Source organism: Macaca mulatta, chromosome 11 (genome assembly GCF_049350105.2).
Source record: "Macaca mulatta isolate MMU2019108-1 chromosome 11, T2T-MMU8v2.0, whole genome shotgun sequence".
NCBI classification, from domain to species: domain Eukaryota; kingdom Metazoa; phylum Chordata; class Mammalia; order Primates; family Cercopithecidae; genus Macaca; species Macaca mulatta.
Window position 1 is genome coordinate 126,757,627 of NC_133416.1, and position 19,229 is coordinate 126,776,855.

At 44.8% G+C, this 19,229-nt stretch overlaps 1 protein-coding gene and 1 long non-coding RNA gene across 4 annotated transcripts in view; one reads left to right on the forward strand and one right to left on the reverse strand.

Annotated features, from left to right (window-relative positions):
* The window catches only part of CCDC60 (coiled-coil domain containing 60), a 205,132-nt gene that overhangs the window by 140,232 nt on the left and 45,671 nt on the right, over positions 1 to 19,229 (forward strand). The window contains exon 5 of the mRNA XM_028829958.2: positions 8,267 to 8,374. Coding sequence (XP_028685791.2) covers positions 8,267 to 8,374 — 108 coding nt within the window. The remainder of the gene's footprint in view (positions 1 to 8,266; positions 8,375 to 19,229) is intronic.
* Positions 1 to 19,229, reverse strand: part of LOC107001043 (uncharacterized) — a 202,781-nt gene that overhangs the window by 77,585 nt on the left and 105,967 nt on the right. The window lies entirely within an intron of this gene.

Consider the following 19,229-nt stretch of genomic DNA (forward strand, 5'->3'; position numbering starts at 1 on the left):
CTGTAGCATTATCTCACTCAGTCCTCTCAGCCTCCCTATTGTGTAGGTGTATCATTATCCTCTCTGCAGATAGGAAAGCAGAAGCTCAGAGACATATACTCACCTATTCAAGGTCACAGAGGTCAGTGTGTTGCTGAGTCAGGTCGGTCTGACTGCAAAGCCCAAGCTTTCATCACCACACACTACATAGAACATATATCCCAAAGCCTTGCCTTTAAGGAGCTCATAATATATTTAGCAAACCAAGTTTCCTATATGTGAAGAGTAAAAGAATGCAAGAGTGAAATCATAGGATAAGATGGCAAACAAAAGCAAATCACTAATAAGAGTACTTAGTTCATGAATGGAAGATGCAAAAACCATCACCAACACCATCATCATCATCACCATCATCCTCACCATCATCCTCATCCTCACCACCATCATCATCACCATCATCTTCATCACCATCATCATCACCACCATCATCATCACCATCATCATCACCATCATCAACATCATCCTCAACACCATCATCCTCATCACCATCATCCTCATCACCACCATCATCACCATCATCCTCACCACCGTCATCATCATAACCATCATCCTCATCACCATCATCACCATCATCATCATCCTCACCACCATCATCCTCATCACCATCATCCTCACCACTGTCATCATCATAACCATCATCCTCACCACCATCATCTTTACCATCATCATCACCATCATCCTCACCATCATCATCATAACCATCATCCTCACCATCATCATCATCATCCCCACCACCACCATCATCACCATCATCCTCATCACCACCATCATCACCATCATCATTATCACCATTATCCTCATCACCATCATCATCACATTGTGTCAGACACATCCTTATCCCTCCCTAATATTTCAGTCATTAATGAGCCCCATCCCACTCCACACCATCGCACTGTCCTCCTACCTCTCTTTGATTGGTATTGTGATTATAACATTCCAGCCGGCAGCCTAAGCTTGATGTTCTTAAAGCATCTGCTTGCAAAAATAGGCCTTGCAATTTCTCATGATGTCTCTTGAATACACTTGCACTTCTGCCCATCCCTCCCATGGACGAGCCTTCTGAAACCAACTGGTATAGAACCAATGGGCTTTCACTTGCATCTGAATCATCTGGGGGTAGGGGGAGAGCAGGGAAGAAATGTTTCTGAGAATGCATATCCCTGAGCCCCATCCACAATTTATTTGGTCTGAGCCATTGAGGCTTACTTAAATCAGCTATGAAGTGATGGAGAGAGTTTCTTACCCATCTTCTGTCAGTGTCAGATGGGAAAACTAAAGCCCAGAAAGGGGGAAGAACCTGCCAAAAGTCTCACAACAGGATTTTTTTTTTAATTTTTTATTGCCATAGGTTATTGGGGAACAGGTGGTGTTTGGTTACATAAGTTCTTTAGTGGTGATTTGTGAGATTTTGGTGTACCCATCACCTGAGACATATACACTGCACCCAGTTTGTAGTCTTTCATCCCTCACCTCCTTCCCACCCCTCACCCTTGAGTCCCCAAAGTCCATTGTGTCGTTCTTATGCCTTTGCATCCCCATACCTTAGCTCCTAGTTATGAGTGAGAATATACTGTTTGGTTTTCCATTCCTGAGTTACTTTACTTAGAATAATAGTCTTCAACCTCATCCAGATTGCTGCAAATACCATTAATTCACTCATTTTTATGGATGAGTAGTATTCCATCATATATCATATATATATATATATATGCATATATGCCACAGTTTCTTTATCCACTCGTTGACTGATGGCCATTTGGGTTGGTTCCACATTTTTGCAATTGCAAATTCACAACAGGAATTTTGATCTCCTGTCAGCTAAGTCAGATCTTTACACTAGGTTTGTTACATAGGCTATATTATTATTATTATTATTGCAGTGGATGTGGTTCATATTTGTATTAGACCAGAGGTCAGCAAACTATTCCTTAAAGGGCCAGACAGTAAAAATTTTAGCCTTTGCTGACCAGGTGGTCTCCCTTGCAACCACTTAACTTTGCTGTTGTAGCATGAAAACTACAACAATGGATGTGGCTATGTTCCAATAAAGTTTTATTTACAAAACCAAAGTGGCAGGCTCACTGGCTGTAGTTTGCTGTAGTCCCTGTCCAGCACTGAAGGCTGCCTTTTCTTATCCTCAGCTGTTCAAAGGCTCTGGCTGCATTTGATGACTGTATTAGTAAGCTATGGCTGTATTACAGATCACCTCAACATGGAGTGGCTTCAAACAACAATTTAGTATTGCCCCCAAGTCTACATGTCAGCAGGGTGTTTCTGCTGGTCAGGCTGACTCGGCTGATCTTGGCTGGATGTGCTTATGTGTCTACACCCAGCTGATGGGTAAGCTGGAGGTTGACTGATCTCGAATGGCTTCATTCACAAGTCTGTTGGTTGGTTGCTGGCCAGGGTGACATGGGTGAGATGCTGAATGTCTCTCAACACCCAGCAAGCAAACTCAGACTTGTTCACATGGCAAGCAGAAAGGGTTCCAAGAACAAGATCCCAAGTACCCAAAGCCCCTTGAGGTCAATGATGGTGATGATGATGGTGCTGGTGATGATTATTGCATTTTCCATCTGTGAACTGGGCTCAGCATGACCACAGTTACCCTCTCACCACATTCCACTGGCCAAAGCAAGTTACCAGGCCAGCCTAGCTACAAGGAGTGTGGGGAAAGACTTCCCTTCTTGATGCGGGGAAGCAGCAAAGTCACATCCCAAAGTGTGCAAAGCAGAGAGGGATGGCACTATTGTAATCAGTCTACCAAAAGGCACCAGGGCCGGCCCTGCCTGGTGATTCCTGAATTCTCAGTTGTCATATCAGCCAATGCAGATCAGAGTCTGGTCAGTCCCCTCAATCCCTGTGTGATTGATCCCCAAAGTGGCTGATAATTCCAAATCGACTGTGTAGGGATCAATTCAATCGTGTAACAAGAGACCGACCTTTATCTTTAAAAAGGGAAGGGGGTGGTCTCTAGGAATGAGAAACAGCCTCTCGTTTTTCCCTCTTAGATGGCTGGGCTGTGCCCCACAGCCTTTAATGAGTGACTAGGCAGCAAGTGCAATGCCTGCAACCTGTGTCCAGATTTGCCCTTGGCAATCAGCGTGGGGCACTTGGAATGGCTTTGAATGCATTTTCCAATTTCTCTTAGTAAAAGAAAAAAAAATGTTTTCTTCTCAGAGATGTTTATGCCCACTGGGATTCTGGTTGGTACAGCAGTTTTAATAGAGTGAACCATTCAGGTGTGCTGACCGCTGGCACTCGCCCGGAGTTCTGAGCTCAGGGACTTTGGAAGCAGGCTTTGTGTATCCCCGTTCAGCATTTTCACCTCCTATACCCTGCATTTAAAAAAGTCAATGTTCTCTCTTTTAATTTGATAAAATCCAAGATACTATGCTATGACCTGACACACGATCATTATGAGAAAAGACCGATTTCAATCAAGCATGCTTCTGGGGACTTTTTTTCACTGCAGATTCGACGAGCAATCATCAGGTTTAGGGCACTTTTTATAAACGGAGAAAAAGGACCAGATCTATCAGATGAAACCCTATTCTGATGAAAAGGGAGTCTCTACCCTCTAACAAGAGACAACATCCACACTGTCATTAAGAGCATGAATTCGGAAGCCAGACTGCCTGGGCTCACATTCCAGCTCTGCCATTTGCTGTCTTTTGTGACCTTGGATAAGTCACATGGCCCTTTATGCCCCAGTGTCCTCATCTGCAAAATGGGGATAATAATAGTACCTTCTTCACAGGATTTTATAAGAATGAAATTAGTTAATGGATATTGGGCACTTAAAACAGTGTCTGGCATACAGTAAGGACTCTTACGGGAAGTATTCACCATTACTATTACTTTGTTGTTCTGTTGTTGTTGTTTTTGTTACTACTGTTTATTATCTCAGTGGTTCTGTATATAAGAATTGTGCTCGAGGTGCAGTGGCTCACATCTGTAATCCCAGCACTTTGGGAAACCGAGGCATTGAGCCCAGGAGTTTGAGACCAGTCCGGGCAACATGGCAAAACTCCATCTCTACAAAATACAAAAACCATCTGGGCAGGTGGCACATGCCTGTAGTCCCAGCTACTCAGGAGACTGAAGTAGGAGGATCGCTTGTGCCCAGGATGCAGAGGCTGCAGTGAGCCAAGATCACACCACTGTACTCCATCCTGGGCAACAGAGTGAGACCCTGTCTCCAAAAAAAAAGAAAGAAAAAAAAAGGAATTGTGCTCAAGTTATCAGTTCAGAAAATATCAGATCTGAACCAATTCATTCCCACCATTTTCCATCAGTAACTGGAAATCTATTGAGCCTACTCTGTGCTCAGCACAGAGCACCCTGTGGTGGACAAGACTCTGCAGGTTGTAGGCCCAAGGGCTGGAGAGTCCAGTAAACAGGTAGTTACAGTAGAGCAGGAACCCAAAGGTGAGGACAAGGAGGACACACTGTAGGGATGGGGATGCTTTAGAACCTCCTTAGAGTGAGCCCAGCCCAGACCTACAGCAATTAAGGAAGGCTTCCGGATGGAGATGAGAGCTGAAGCCCAATCACTGAGAGTCGAGAAGGAAGAGGAACAGGAACATGTACCAGGAGCAGGGAACAGTGCTGAGCATGTCACCTCACCCTCACTCTCACCTTTTAAGAGAGGTACTGCAATTACAGATAAGAAAACTGAGGCTCAAAGAAGTTAAGTAATTTGGCCGAGGCCACAGGGCCAGTAGATGGCAAAGCTAGAAGTTTAACCTGGATGGTGCAAAGAGTGAGCATGCTGAGCTTGAACAACTGAGTGGATTTTTGCCAGGCTGCAGATGGTAGCACAAGGAACAGGCGGGGCAACTCAAGGCTGGAGAGGCGGACGGGGCCTCATGTGTGTCAGAGCATTAGTTTGCTGGGGCTGCCATAGTAAACTACTAGACTGGGTGACTTAAAGAACAGAAATGTATTTTCTCACAGTTCTGGAGGCTGACAGCCCAAGATCTAGGTGCTGTCAGGGTTGGTTTCTCCTAACCCTCTCGAGGTTGGAGGATCGCTCTCTCCCTCTCTTCTCTGTGTCCTCACATGGTCTTTTTCTCAGTGTTCGCAGCCCTGGTGTCTCTTTGTGTGTCCAAATTTCCTCCTCTTATAAGGACACCGGTCAGATTAGATTAGGGACCACCATAATGGCTTCATTTTTCAGTGAAGCCCCTCTTTAAGGTACCATCTACGAACATGGTCACACCCTGAGGTACAGGGGTTACAGCTTCAACAAATGAATCTGGGATGTCCACAATTCAGCCGATTACAAATTATTTAGGAAGTCTGAAGATTTTAAGCAAGAGAGGGAGAGGGTCAGGTCTACATCTGTTCTTGTCATCTGCAGAAATGAATCTGATGCTCATATGTCCCACATCCCCTCCACCACCTTGTGACCAAGTAGACCCCATCTCACCAATTAACTTCCTTTGTTTATTTCCCTCCCCACCCCACATATCCCAAAGCCCAGGTCTGCAGGGGCTCCAAGTTGCAAAACAGAAGAACCCATAGGCCTCTGCCCCAGCCTCTCGCCACCTCCTAGTGTTATGGGGAGGGTATAGTGAGGTGCTCATGGCCCACTGCCAGGCATGTGGCACAGCTAGCTGCTGCCATTGCTAAATGCTGGACAGGTCCTATGTGCCCAGACCTACCAAAATGCTGTCACCTGTGGGGCCCAAAAAGGTGTTAAGAGAGAAGAAAGAGACAATAATTGAAAAGGGGTCAGGTGCAATAGCTCATACCCATAATCCCAGAGCTTTGGGAGGCAAAGGCAGGAGGATCGCTAGAGGCCAGGAGTTTGACACAAGCCTGGGCAACATAGGAAGACCCCATTTTTTCCAAAAAAAATTAAAAATTAGCTGGGCATGGTGACACGTGTCTGCAGTCCCAGCTACTCTGGAAACTGAGGCAGGAGGATCACTTGAGCCCAGGAGTTGGAGGCTGCGGTCTGGGGATAGAATGAGAGCCTGTCTCTTAAAAAAAGTTTTATTTAATAAAAAAATGGAAAAGACTATGGGCTTACAAGTCCTTTAAATTAGAAGTAAAGGAATAGTAGGCGCTTAGTAAATCATCTGTGGAAGGAAAAGACTCCAGGGAAGAAAGGAAAGAGAGTTTCTCCCCGTAGTTTTCCAAAGACCTGGTGGATACAGTCACCCTAGTACACAGAGGTGAGGGGGTGGGGAAGGGCAGGGCTGCCTGCTTCAAGCTGAGCAAAATGCCTGCCTCTCAGAGGATTAGCCGGGATAACCTTGGGCCAGTTCCACGCTTGAGCCCGGGGATTGGGTATCACCTTCTGAAGTGGTGCCTTCCTGGAAACAGACAGCAGAGATACCTTCCTGCCCCTGAAAACACCAGGCCTAGGAACCCTGGGGAGTGCTGATGAGGGCAGGATGCAGTTTCAGAGAAGAGCAATTACACAGGTTCTTAATGGAGGCATCTGGCCCATTAGCGCAAGAGGAGAAATCTTGTGGGGAGAGGGGTGGCTGGCCAGGACTCCACCTTGTTTCCAGGAAAAAGGCAGGCAGCAGGTTAACCCTCTCCTGACCTCGCTCTCGGGGTGCCCACTGCATCGGCTTCATCAGCACCTCCTCAGAGCCCAGGCCCGTGAGAGCACAGACATGGAGTCAAACTGACACTGGTTCAAATTCTCACTAATCCTAGCAGTGTGACCTCAAGTCACTCATTGCCCCTCTCTAAGCCTCCCATCCCCCATTGTAAAGAGGAGGTAGGGGAGGTATATTACCTATAGGGTTGTTGTGAGCTTTTATTTTTTTTTCCGAGATGAAGTCTTGCTCCGTCACCCAGGCTGGAGTGCAGTGATGTGATTTCAGCTCACTGCCACCTCCGCCTCCCAGGCTCAAGCAATTCTCCTGCCTTACCCTCCCGAGCAGCTGGGATTACAGGCACCCGCCACCACGCCCAGCTAATTTTTGTATTTTTAGTAGAGATGGGGGTTTCACCATGTTGGCCAGGCTGGTCTTCAACTCCTGACCTAGTAATCTGCCCACCTCAGCTTCCCAAAGTGCTGGGATTACAGGTGTGAGCCACCGCACCCGGGCTCATTGTGAGCTTTAAATGAGATACTGAGAACCATCTCAGTCACCAACACGCTCTGTGACCTTGAGCAAAGTGATTGCAGCCCTCTGAACCTCACTTTCCGCTTCTCTAAAATGTGCATAATAATTCATACTCCAGCAGATTGTTGGAAGAATTAAATAATGTGTATAAAATGCCCCTGTCAATACCTGCCTCCTTGTAGGTGTTTAATACAAAGTGTCCAAAAAATCAGAAAATGTAGGTGAAACATATGTGGTGGTGGTTGTTTAAGACAGTCTCACACTGTCACCCAGGCTGGCAGGCAGGCTCACTACCACCTTGACCGCCCTGGCGGTCAGCATCCTCTTACGTCAGCCTCCCGAGTAGCAGGGATCACAGGTGCATGCCACCACACCCAGCTCATTTTTGTATTTTTGTACGCTGGTCTCAAACTCCTGAGCTCAAGCAACCCATCCGCCTCAGCCTCCCAAAGAGCTGGGATCACACACATGCGCCATCATTCCCAGCCTGAGACATATTTGTAAACAGTGTTTTAGTGAACATTTGCAAGTGATACGCTCTATGTGTTTTTCTTCAAAACCCAACTACATTTTCAGGCAAAGGACTCATAAATGTAAAGCAATGCATCCAATTTTTAATCTAGGGGGGAAAGAACAATTAACACACTAGTTTCCCTGTTACGCTGTTTCCAGACTTTTTACACACTCTTTTTATTTATTGTACTTTTATCAGATTAACAATTGGACATACATAGGATGCTGATTCCCTTGAAGCCTCTCATTTACCTGAGTCAAGACTTCCAGCTGGGGGACACTTCCTTGTTTCTCTCCCTGCTATATACACAAATTCTCGGTAACTGGCATTGGATAATCTCATTCCAAATGGGCTATCACCTACTGGCCTGGTGACCTGGCACAACTTCCTCAAGTCCTGTGAGCCTCTGATTCCTCATCTGTAAAATGGGCTAAAGAATATCTCATGGGCCCATTGCAAAGGCCAAATGAGATGATACATGCAAAATACTTACGCATGCCTGGAGCATGGTGCCCACTCCCTCACTGGGAGCAAGTACCGCTACTATTTTGATGGCTATTTTTGCGAAGAATGTTGTTCTAACAGGATCCCACTGTGTTCCCTCTCTCTGTCTTTGCAGCGAGCCCCTCTTCCGCCAGCTCTGTGCTCTCCACTGGCTTCTGGAGGCCCTGACTATCGACCACACCCACCACACCATGAAGCCTGTGATCACCTGTTGGAACCCAAAGTACGCCTCAGCCCTTCACCTTGTCTTAGACTAGCAGTAGGCTGGGCGGTGGGGAAGAGATTCCTGTATGTTCTTCCACTCCCTTTGCTGTTTTGGTGGGTAGGCTGTTTTAGGAGCTCTTCTATGTGCTCTGTGGGATCTGAACCGGGGAGAACTAGAGACAGCGTCTGCAGATTCGTGGGAGCCCGCTGTGTGCATCTCCTTCCCACGTCTCTTCCCAACTCCACATTCAGTGACATCACACGGGTAGCCTGAAATCAGCCAGCCACATGGGAGTATTTACACCACAGAAATTGGCAGGCTCTGGAAGCACACATCACTGGATCCACAGCTCGACTGCTCTCCAACTCTCTTCTTGGACTGTGTCTCCCTAACACTATTCTTAGTCTTCTTCCTTTTCCTCCTCCTTTCCCTCCCTTTTAATCTTTCTTTTCTTTTTGTTTTTATTTTTATCCTTTCTTTCAAGGTTGTCTTTTGTTTTGCTTTGGTCTTTTTGTTGTTTAATTTACATTGGTGGCTACTTCTCCACTTGGATCCAAGGGAATATTTGGTATTCATTTCCCTGGAGCTACTCGGTTTGTACAGGCAGAAGCTCCAGAACATGTTGTCTAGGTCAAGAGAAGCGTTAGGTGTCCCCACCAGAGGAGAGAGCTCATGCAAAAGCTTGGAGGCCACTGTTGCAGGAACAGCATTGTACACACAGGGCAGAACAAAGAACAGACAGGCATGTAAAGGCATTGGTTCTTTAAGGAGAGTCAGGTTGTTCGCAAGAAGGGGACAAACAAAAGTAAAGAACCCTGACTTGAAGAATCAGATTTTCCCTGTGAAAATAACAGGCTGAGTTAAATAAAATAGTTCCCCACTCCCGGTGCTAACCCATGCCCACTCATAGTCCTGCCTCCCAGGCGGATCCAGTCTTCCTCTTCCCAAAACCTGAGTCTTTTTTTTTTTTTTTTTTTTTTTTTTTTTTTTTTTATGGAGTCTCACTCTGTTGCCAGGCCAGAGTGCAGTGACGCAATCTTGGTTCACTGCAACCTCCATCTCCCAGGTTCAAGCGATTCTCCTACCTCAGCCTCCCAAGTAGCTGGGACTACAGGTGTGTGCCACCATGCCCAGCTAATTTTTGTATTTTTAGTAGAGACGGGATTTCACCAGGTTGGCCAGGATGGTCTCAATCTCTTGACCTCATGATCCACCCCCACACAGCCTCCCAAAGTATTGGGATTACAGGCGTGAGCCACTGTGCCTGGCCAAACTAAGTCTTAATTAACTCTTTCCTCTTGAAGACATTTATTACCCATCCCCTAGATCTCCTCCACCCCCAAGTCATCTTTTACACCAGGACCCAGAGAAACTAACCTCAAATGCAACCAGCAATATAAATCAAGCATCCGTTGGTAGATCAGTAACTCCAATCAATTCAGTGTTTTCAGTTGGGATAATTTTAAAACTATAGTCTCTTTTGATACAAACGGTTGACAGGCTTTATTTTTTTAAGCACCAGACACTCATTTTTTAAAGATAGAAGCCCCTATAATGTAAAAGAGACTTTTCTAAGTGGAACTTCTTCATGAAGCAAAAGGTTTGGGAGCCTGGGAGACCTGGGACCCCTCCAACTTACTTCTGTCTCCACCATGGCACCCTAGTTATTTCCCTTTTTTTTTTTTTTTTTTGAGACAGAGTCTTGCTCTGTTGCCCAGGCTGGAGTGCAGTGGTGCGATCTCGGCTCACTGCAAGCTCCACCTCCCGGGTTCACGCCATTCTCTTGCCTCAGCCTCCGGAGCAGCTGGGACTACAGGCGCCCGCCAACACGCTCAGCTAATTTTTTTGTATTTTTAGTAGAGATGGGGTTTCACCATGGTCTCGATCTCCTGACCTTGTGATCCACCAGCCTGGGCCTCCCAAAGTGCTGGGATTACAGGTGTGAGCCACCGCACCCAGCCTCTAGTTATTTCCAAAATGTCTTTGTGGCTTCCAGAATTTCTTTGAAAACCACAGCCTTAAAACATTTTTCATGCCTTTTTTTTTTTTTTTAAAGAGATGAGGGTCTTGCTCTGTTGCCCAGGCTAGAGCGCAGTTGCACAGTCATAGCTCACCACAGCCTTGAACTCCTGTGCTCAAGCAATCCTCCTGCCTCAGCCTCCCAGATAGCTAGTACTACAGGTGAATGCGGCCGCACCTGCCACCATACCTGGCTAATTGTTTTTTAAGTTTTTCAGAGATGGTGTCTTGCTATGCTGCCCAGGCTGGTGTCTAGCTCATGGCCTCAAGCAATCCTCCTGCCTCAGCATCCCAAGTAGCTGGGATTAAAGGCTATTTAGTTTTCTCTAAAATAAAACTGCTCAAGTAATAAGTGAACACAATTTATGCTTATAGAAATCTTTCAAAAAATGTATAAGTATATAAAATATGAAAACCTTTATTCCCTCCCTGAAATCCCCTTTAAAAAAAAAAAAACTCCTTTTAAAAGTCTATGATCTATCCTTCCAAATCTTTCTAATGCCTTCCTTTTATAAACATATACAGTTACATTTTTTAACAGAAATAGGATCATATCTGCATATTGTTCTCTACATGATTTTCCTCCTTTTACAATGACTCATGGGCATCTTTTCATGATGGTATACACAGGTTTACACATTCTTTCAACAGCAGCAGAATATTCTATTGTATGGATGGAGTATACACCATTTCTTTATTAACAGACACTGAGGTCATTTACAAATTTTTGACATTTCAGGTAGTACTGCGTGGAATATCCTTACACATATCTTGTTTTGTTTTCTGTTTTTGTTTTGTTTCGTTTTTGCTCTGTTTTTGTTTTTGTTTTGTTTTTGTTTTTTTTGAGATGGAGTCTCGCTCTGTCGCCCAGGCTGGAGTGCAGTGGCGCGATCTGAGCTCACTGCAACCTCCGCCTCCCAGGTTCATGCCATTCTCCTGCCTCAGCCTCCTGACTGGCTGGGACTACAGGCGCCCGCCACCACGCCCAGCTAATTTTTTGTATTTTTAGTGGAGACAGGGTTTCACCATGTTGGCCAAGCTGGTCTCGAACTTCTGACCTCGTGATCCACCCGCCTCGGCCTCCCAAAGTGCTGGGATTACAGGCGTGAGCCACTGCACCTGGCCCCTTACACATATCTTTTATGCCCAATTGCAAATATTTCTATTAGCTGGATTCCGGGAATGAGAATCACTAGGTAAAAGCAGTGTCTTTTTCTTCTTTTTCCTTCGTTGATGGCTTACATTCTAAGAAAAAGGCCTCTGAGCCAGTGGGTTCCTGACAGCATTCCGTCTCCCTGAGCATACCACCAACAGCCACATTTTGCCTCCTACATGTGGTGACCCTTTCTCCAAAACTGAGAAAAGAACATCATGTAGAATTTGGATTGAACAGAGAAAAGGGGCCATGTCCCTTTCTTTTGGTTGGTTTTAGAAATGTGCTCAGAACGTGACCAAAAATTGTTAACTGCAGTAAAAAGACACAGTGGTCACATTGAGAGTAGCAGATGTTCTACCACGACTTGCAGTGGCGGAATTCTATCAGTGCTCCGAGGATGCCCAGCTCTATAAAATCACACCTGAACCAGACCTAGCCACCTGAGGTAAAAAATGCAGTCCAGGAAGATTCACATAGGAAGTCACAGTATTTGTTGGGGTTTGTTTTTTTCTAGTCGACCATTTCTTCCTGGTGGGCATTTCAGTTTAGGGTCAATGACAATGCTGGTAAATGTTTTAACAACCAGTTCTCTAGGAAGTGAAGAACCACGATTTGTGACAATGCCAATTTCCACGGTGTAAATACTCCCACCGTGGCTGATTTCAATCTTCCCAACATAATGTCACTGAACTTGGAGTTGGGAAGAGATGTACAGAATCCGTTCTTGTGAGCCAGTATGAGCTAGCTCCAGCACATCCTGTTTGGGATTCATTTTTAAAAATTATGAATCTGGGGGGCAGTTTAAGTTCCCTATAAAGTATAAGAAAACACCTTTTTAGTTATAAGAAAGCAGAAAGAGCTCTTCTCTTCAACATTTAATCCCCATTTATGACGTTTCACCCTTATGCAGCAGTGTAAATTTCCCCAAATCTTCAAGTGCATTTTTTAAACCCAGAGGGATTAGAGTGATAAAGAGGAAAGGGTTTAGCATCAGATGAACCCAGATGAGTCAAAGCTCTGCCACTTAATAGCTGTGTGACCTTGGGCAAGTCACTTGACATCTCTGGCCCTCTGTTTCTTCATCTGTCAAATGGGTTCCTGCCTCAGAAGAGTTATTGTAAGAATTAAGCAAAATCAAGTCCATAGAGCATTTAGCCTAATATCTGGGAACACAATGAATGTTCATTAAGTAAGAGCTATAAAAGGTAAAAATCCTTATTTTAAAGAGAAGTTAAGTGTATGATTATCAGTACCATTGAGACTGAAGGCTAGGAAAGAAAGGAACTTCTGAGCAGAATTTTACTAACAGGTGAGATCTATGTTCACTAGGTGAACAGAAAATTATGCAAACAGACAGGGGAAAAAGGCTACACAATGCCACCCAAAACCTAGTTGCAAAGATAAACAACCCAGGTAATGAGCCCAAGAAGGTAATACCAAATCTCCAGTTCTCCTGATTGTGTTTTTCTGAGTCTCCATCATCAAGCAACCAGTATCTCCTGTTACTAAAGCATTTTGACACTTAAACCCTGAGCCTGACTCCCACCATGCATTTTCCAAAAGGGAATATCCATCCTTGGGGACCTGTAGATCCCAGAGGCTCCATTTTGATTAGGCATAATGACAGCTGCAGACCCAATTCCTCCCCCTTACAGATTTTATAGCAAGAAAGTTGGGGTGGTTCGATATCTCAACAAGGGCTTTCTACAGGCAGCAAAATTTCACTAACTGGCAGTTACTGTGCTGCAAGCAGAAGAACGATCTTTGTTAGTTGCAGGATGATCTCATATTTGGATGGATTGGTGGATGTTTGGGTGAATGGACGGATGACAGATTTTAGGATGTCATTATGAGTTGCATCTGAGTCTCTGCTTTATTGAGAAAAAAAAAACTCCTCAACTTCCCAATTTCATCATGTGGCAATTTAAACACATTATCATTATCACTTCTCAGCATCCTTGTTAATTCCACTGCTAACAAGAGAGTTTATTTCAATTGACAAGATGATCGGGTCCACAACAGAAATTGAAACCAAGCCTTCAATAATGAATGTGCCAATTATGTTTCTCTAAGAGATATAAGCCTCTTTTTAAGCAAAGTAGGATCTGATTTTTTTTCATGAATGCCCAGAAGTATTTATTCAAACCCTTAGGGCCAAATGCATTTCAGAATTCTGAGGGGTTTCTATTGTTTTTGTTTTGCATTTTAAAAAAGAATATTGAGACATGTCCCAAATAGAACATCACACTCCCAGAGGGGCCTGTCATCAAACACAATATTTCTGCAGAAAACAAATAAGTGAATATTTATCTTAAGTGCATAACAAAGGTCAAAAAAAAAGGCCACTAATAGCCTCCCATCAGTTTTTGTCACGCTTTGCTACCAAATAAGCTATTTAAATTGTTTTGGTTTAAAGACTCTTTGGATATTGGAATTGGTTAAGTGGTTGTGAACCTGTATTGATTTTATTCTTATTGGAGACCAACTTTCCAAGAACCAACCAGAAGACCTACCTAGAAACAAGTAGACCTTTACAGAGACACAGACATCAGGTGTGGGGAAATGTGACAAGCTCTAATGCTGCCTCCCCTACCCCTGTGGCCATCTTTCCTAGTTGCGGTGGGGAAGAAACAGGCCAGACCCCTGGCCAAAGAAGGGAGTGAAGAGTTACCAGCAGGTAGAGCACACACCTCAAAGGAGTTGTTCCAACAGGCTGGAGTCTCCAGAGTCCTGTGCTCTCCCCTGGTGCCACAGGGGCAGTTCAGTTATCTACGTCTTACTGCTTCAGGCTGTCCAGAGAGACACCACTGGGCCCACTATTTAGTGGGGAGACCAAGTGAGTGTAATCCCTATGCTTACAATCCTGATTCTTATAATCCTGACTCTTGCAATCCTGACTCTTAAGAGACGCCAGACATTCAAGGGCTGGACTGTCCAGGCACAGAAAACCCACCCTTCCTTTAGAAATACACACACGAGTAAAAGGCAACCAGCCCCACTTTGAGGTTTCAAATATGACACAAACATCAAAATCCATCTACTGTTTTATGATGAAAATGGCTGGCACTTGAGTGCTTCCTATGGCAAGCATTGCTCTAGGTATATTATCTCAGTTAAACCTCACTCCAAATTACCATTAAGGAAATTGAGGCATGGAAAATTAATTTGCTCAAAGTTGCATAGCGAGCAAAAGGTAAGGCAGGATTTGAACCCAGGTAACCTTGCTGCAAAGTATGGGTACTTCACCCCCGAAATGGTTGTTCCTCTGTAGCTAAATCCTAAAGTCTTTAATTAATTTAGAGAATAATCTGGTGCCCCACCTCCAAGAAAAGAAGATCTTATTACAATGTGGTACTTTCTGGGAGGTCCCAGGATACAAAAGGGACTCAACTTACCGAGATGTTATCACATATAAAATGAAATTTTCTTTTATAAAATAATTTCAAGTGCCGTTTTGCACATATTGTTTTGAAACTAAACTTTTGCTGTTTGCCTTAGTATATAAGGAGCATCTCTCCGGATGTGAACCTCTGCTGTGGAGTTTATCAGCAAACAAATGTATTGAAACATAGTTAACCCATATTCCAAGACCTTTAAGTCTTTTCCAAGCTTTTGCTTCCATGAAATACCGTCGCAATCGTTCTGAGCAACACACATAATAGCATTTTTAAAATTTAAATTGTTTATATTTAAATTAGTTTCCCCTTGTCTTGTAGTACTCCTCCCCCACAACCAAGAAAATCTCATTTTCCTCAAACCTGCCTTTTCCAGGCACTAGTGGGAATACTGCTGTGAAGAAAACAGATAACACTCCTGCCCTCAGGAGCTTCCATGCTAGAGGGGTGAGGGAAGCAACAGATGATGAACATGCCATCATCGAGATACTTTGAGATAGCAATAAGTGTCATGAAGCAATTGATGGGTGATGTGACAGTGATGGGCAGGGGAGTTTTCAATTGGATCATCAAGGAAAGACTCACTCGGAAGGTGACATGTGAGTGAAGTCTCTGATTTCCCCCGCTCTCCTCTTTGCACTGATTTAATTACATGGCTCCTCCACTGTGGTACTCCAGGGGACATCTCTATGGAGTGGGAGAATGTGGCAGGAGGATCAGATCATCGCTCAGGAGTTAGGATGGAGCCACCTGGTCCGGGAAGTTCCAGAGCTTTGACCGCTGCCCTCTCCCTGGTGCAGAATCAGCAGCTCTTCCCCTCGGTCATGGACACATGAGCATGTCCTAACCTAGCCTACAGCTTTCCGCCCTGGGAAGCACACATTTTACCCCAGATGGGAGTTCAGAAAGACAGCACAAAGTATTTGAGAAAATTGCTCTGAATTGCCACTGTGGATAGACATCTTCAAGTGGCTGCCTGGAACAAAATGTGCTTGGCGGATACAGTTACAAGAGATTTGACAGTGCTCAATGCCCTATTCCCTTGATTTCTGGCAAATAGGATCCCTTAGAAGCTTCAGCAGGGGGAAATTATGGTCTGAAAATTATAGCTACATCTCCCCCAAGGATCTGCCCTGGTACCTTGTTGTCTACCATCAGCTCCTCCTCTAAGCCACAGTAAATCTCGGTTGAAAAGAGAAGGTTATTGTTGTTAATAGCTGAACTGTATTCAGCTGTCTGTACATAGCACCCATGAAGCCCTTAACAAGCCCCATTTCTTTTCATCTTCACAGCAATCCTTTGTCACAGCTGCTATTATTCCCCCATTTTACAGATGAGGATAGTGAGGCTCAGAGAGGCTAAATTACTTATACCAAGTCGCACATGTAGGAAGCAGCGGGGCAGACGGAGGACTCGAACAGCTGGTCCAATCTAAATTGTGAATCTAAATTCACTCTTAACCACTAAGATAACACTTTTCTGGTCCTGATACTCAGGGACTTGCCAGAGGTCACACAGACAGTAAATCACAAGGATATTAAATGGGTGAGCTACGTAAGTTAGGGTGCCATAATGAACAACCCCCAAATCTCAGCAGTTTAAGGCAAAAGAAGCTTGTTCCTTGGCTCACCTTTCAAGTCCAACAGGGAGGCTCTATCAGCAGGGACTCACACTGATAAAAGCTTCCACCATCGACGAGGCAGAAAAGGGAATCTGATGACTTCAGGACCAGCTCTTAAATCATCTACTCAAAGTCCCACATGTCACTTTCACTCATGTATTTTTGAACAAAGCAAGTCACAGTGCTTACACTTGCCTTCAGAGAGCAGGGAAGGCCTGGAACTACTTGGTGGATGGCACTAACGCTTACCCCACCAGGCCAGGGGAAGGACCACCAACCTGCTTTGTCCTCCTCCACAAGGTATGCAATGGATGATGCGGCTTAGGTGGTTTTATTTTTCTCTTCCTTCCCCTACCGATCTTCCTTTTTGGGTTATTCGCTACTGAAAATGAAACATCAGAAAGACCGATTCTGTCTAACCAGGCCTTTTCTTTATCAATGGGTTTGCAAGAGCAAAGGCTCCAAGCTTTTTAAGGTCTGTGGGAATCTTGCTGCATTTTGAACCCATTTAGCCTGCTGCTTGAAGTCGCAATAGATTTCAGGTCATCTTGGAAGTCAGCAGTAGTGGAAAACCTCCATCTTCCTGATTGGACCTGAATATTTAAGATTTTGAAAGCTTTGCCAGGACCAGATTTAATTTTAAAGGGGGAAAGGGGGGTGCTTTTGAACTTCAAGAAGAAGGCTGGAGGCTCAGCAGGGCTGCGTTAGCAAAGGGAAATGCGAAAAGCCCTGTGGTCTTGAAAGAAATGCTCCAAAGTGAAAAAAAGAAAAAAAAAAAAAAAAAAAAAAAAAAAACGCTAAAGCCTCCAGTGGGTGAACCTTAAATCAGACTTCAAAAGCACCGCTAGTTTAAATATTGTTTATAGGACTGAAGTATTGCTCCTTCCTCTGGCTGGATTTTAAATATCCCCTAATTTGATTACTCGGGGGAGAGGCAGGCAGAACCAACTTAAATGAGCTTCACTGTTAATTATTCAGAGGGCTTTTTAATTGTGTAATCAAACATAAAGTCTTACAAAGAGCTTAGAGGCCCATTCTCACCCCACCTCCCAAGCCCGACTTCCACTTTGGGTCTGTGTGCATTTCTTGTGTGGTGGCAATTGGCTGGTTGATCTTCAGCAAAATCCCACTGGTGAAGAGAGGACACCCCCAACTCCTTACCTGGACTGGGAAAAGCCTTTGATTCTGTCAGGCCTCTGAGCCCAAGCCGAGCCATCGCATCCCCTGTGACTTGCACGTATATGCCCAGATGGCCTGAAGTAACTGAAGAATCACAAAAGAAGTGCAAACGCCCTGCCCCGCCTTAACTGATGACATTCCACCACATAAGAAGTGAAAATGGCCGGTCCTTGCCTTAAGTGACGACATTATCTTGTGAAATTCCTTTTCCTGGCTCATCCTGGCTCAAAAAGCTCCCCCACTGAGCACTTTGTGACCCCCACTCCTGCCCACCAGACATCAACCCCCCTTTGTAATTTTCCTTTACCTATCCAAATCCTATAAAACGGCCCCACCCTTATCTCCCTTCGCTGACTCTCTTTTCGGACTCAGCCCGCCTGCACCCAGGCGGGGTGCTCACACAAAGCCTGTTTGGTGGTCTGTTCACACGGACGCGCATGACAGATTCTGCTACTCAGATCTCCATGCCATGAGAAGTCAGCCTTAAGTTAGGTTTATCCTGATCAGCTTTTACCTTCTATATCTGAGCACCTCCCTTCCACCCACAATCACCAGCACTCATCACCCTAACAAGCCTAGACCCCTGTCAGTGTCTCCCAAACCAAAGCAGTTCTGTTTGTCCTCTTTTTTTTTTTTTTTTTTTTTTTTTTGAGATGGAGTTTCACTCTTGTCCCCCAGACTGGAGTGCAATGGCGCGATCTCGGCTCACTGGAACCTCCGCCTCCCAGGTTCAAGCGATTCTGCTGCCTTAGCCTCCAGAGCAGCTGAGATTACAGGCACGCGCCACCACACCCGGCTAATTTTTTGTGTGTTTTTAGTAGAGACAGGGTTTCACCATGTTGGCCAGGCTGGTCTGGAACTCCTCACCTCAGCTGATCTGCCTGCCTCAGCCTCCCAAAGTACTGGGATTACAGGCATGAGCCCAGCTCGTCTTCTCATTTCAAGTTCCTGCTCTCTGCTAGGCGAGAGCTAGAAAAATAATTAAAAGAATCCTTGTGATATAAAATTCTTTCTGCAAAGAAAAAGGGGATAAAGAAAGAGATAGGCGGATGGATGAATGGATGGAAAAATATATGGACAGAGAGATGGATAGACCAATCTGTCGATCAATAGATATGTAAACGTAGTTGAGAGATCACACGTTGAGACTCCCCGCTGTCTTATCCCCCCACCCACTGCCCCATAGCCACAAGTTCAAAATCCAAAAGCTCTGAAAACTCAGTTTTTCCTAACTCATTTGGCAGCAAAATCTGACAGGAGCCAATCTAAGTTGGTAGCAAAATTTGACTTGAAGCTACTTCTGGTCTTTATTTCTCCCCCCTAGTATAAATATCCGTGCGTTCCATTGCAGAAACAGTCATGTATTTGGTTACAGGATGCTGTCCCCTTAGCACCCTCAGAGGGATTATGTTAACATATAGAATATGCAGCACGTTTCCTTTCCAAAATGCCAAAATTATTAATTTGGCAACACATCTGGTCCCGCAGATTTCAGATAAGGGA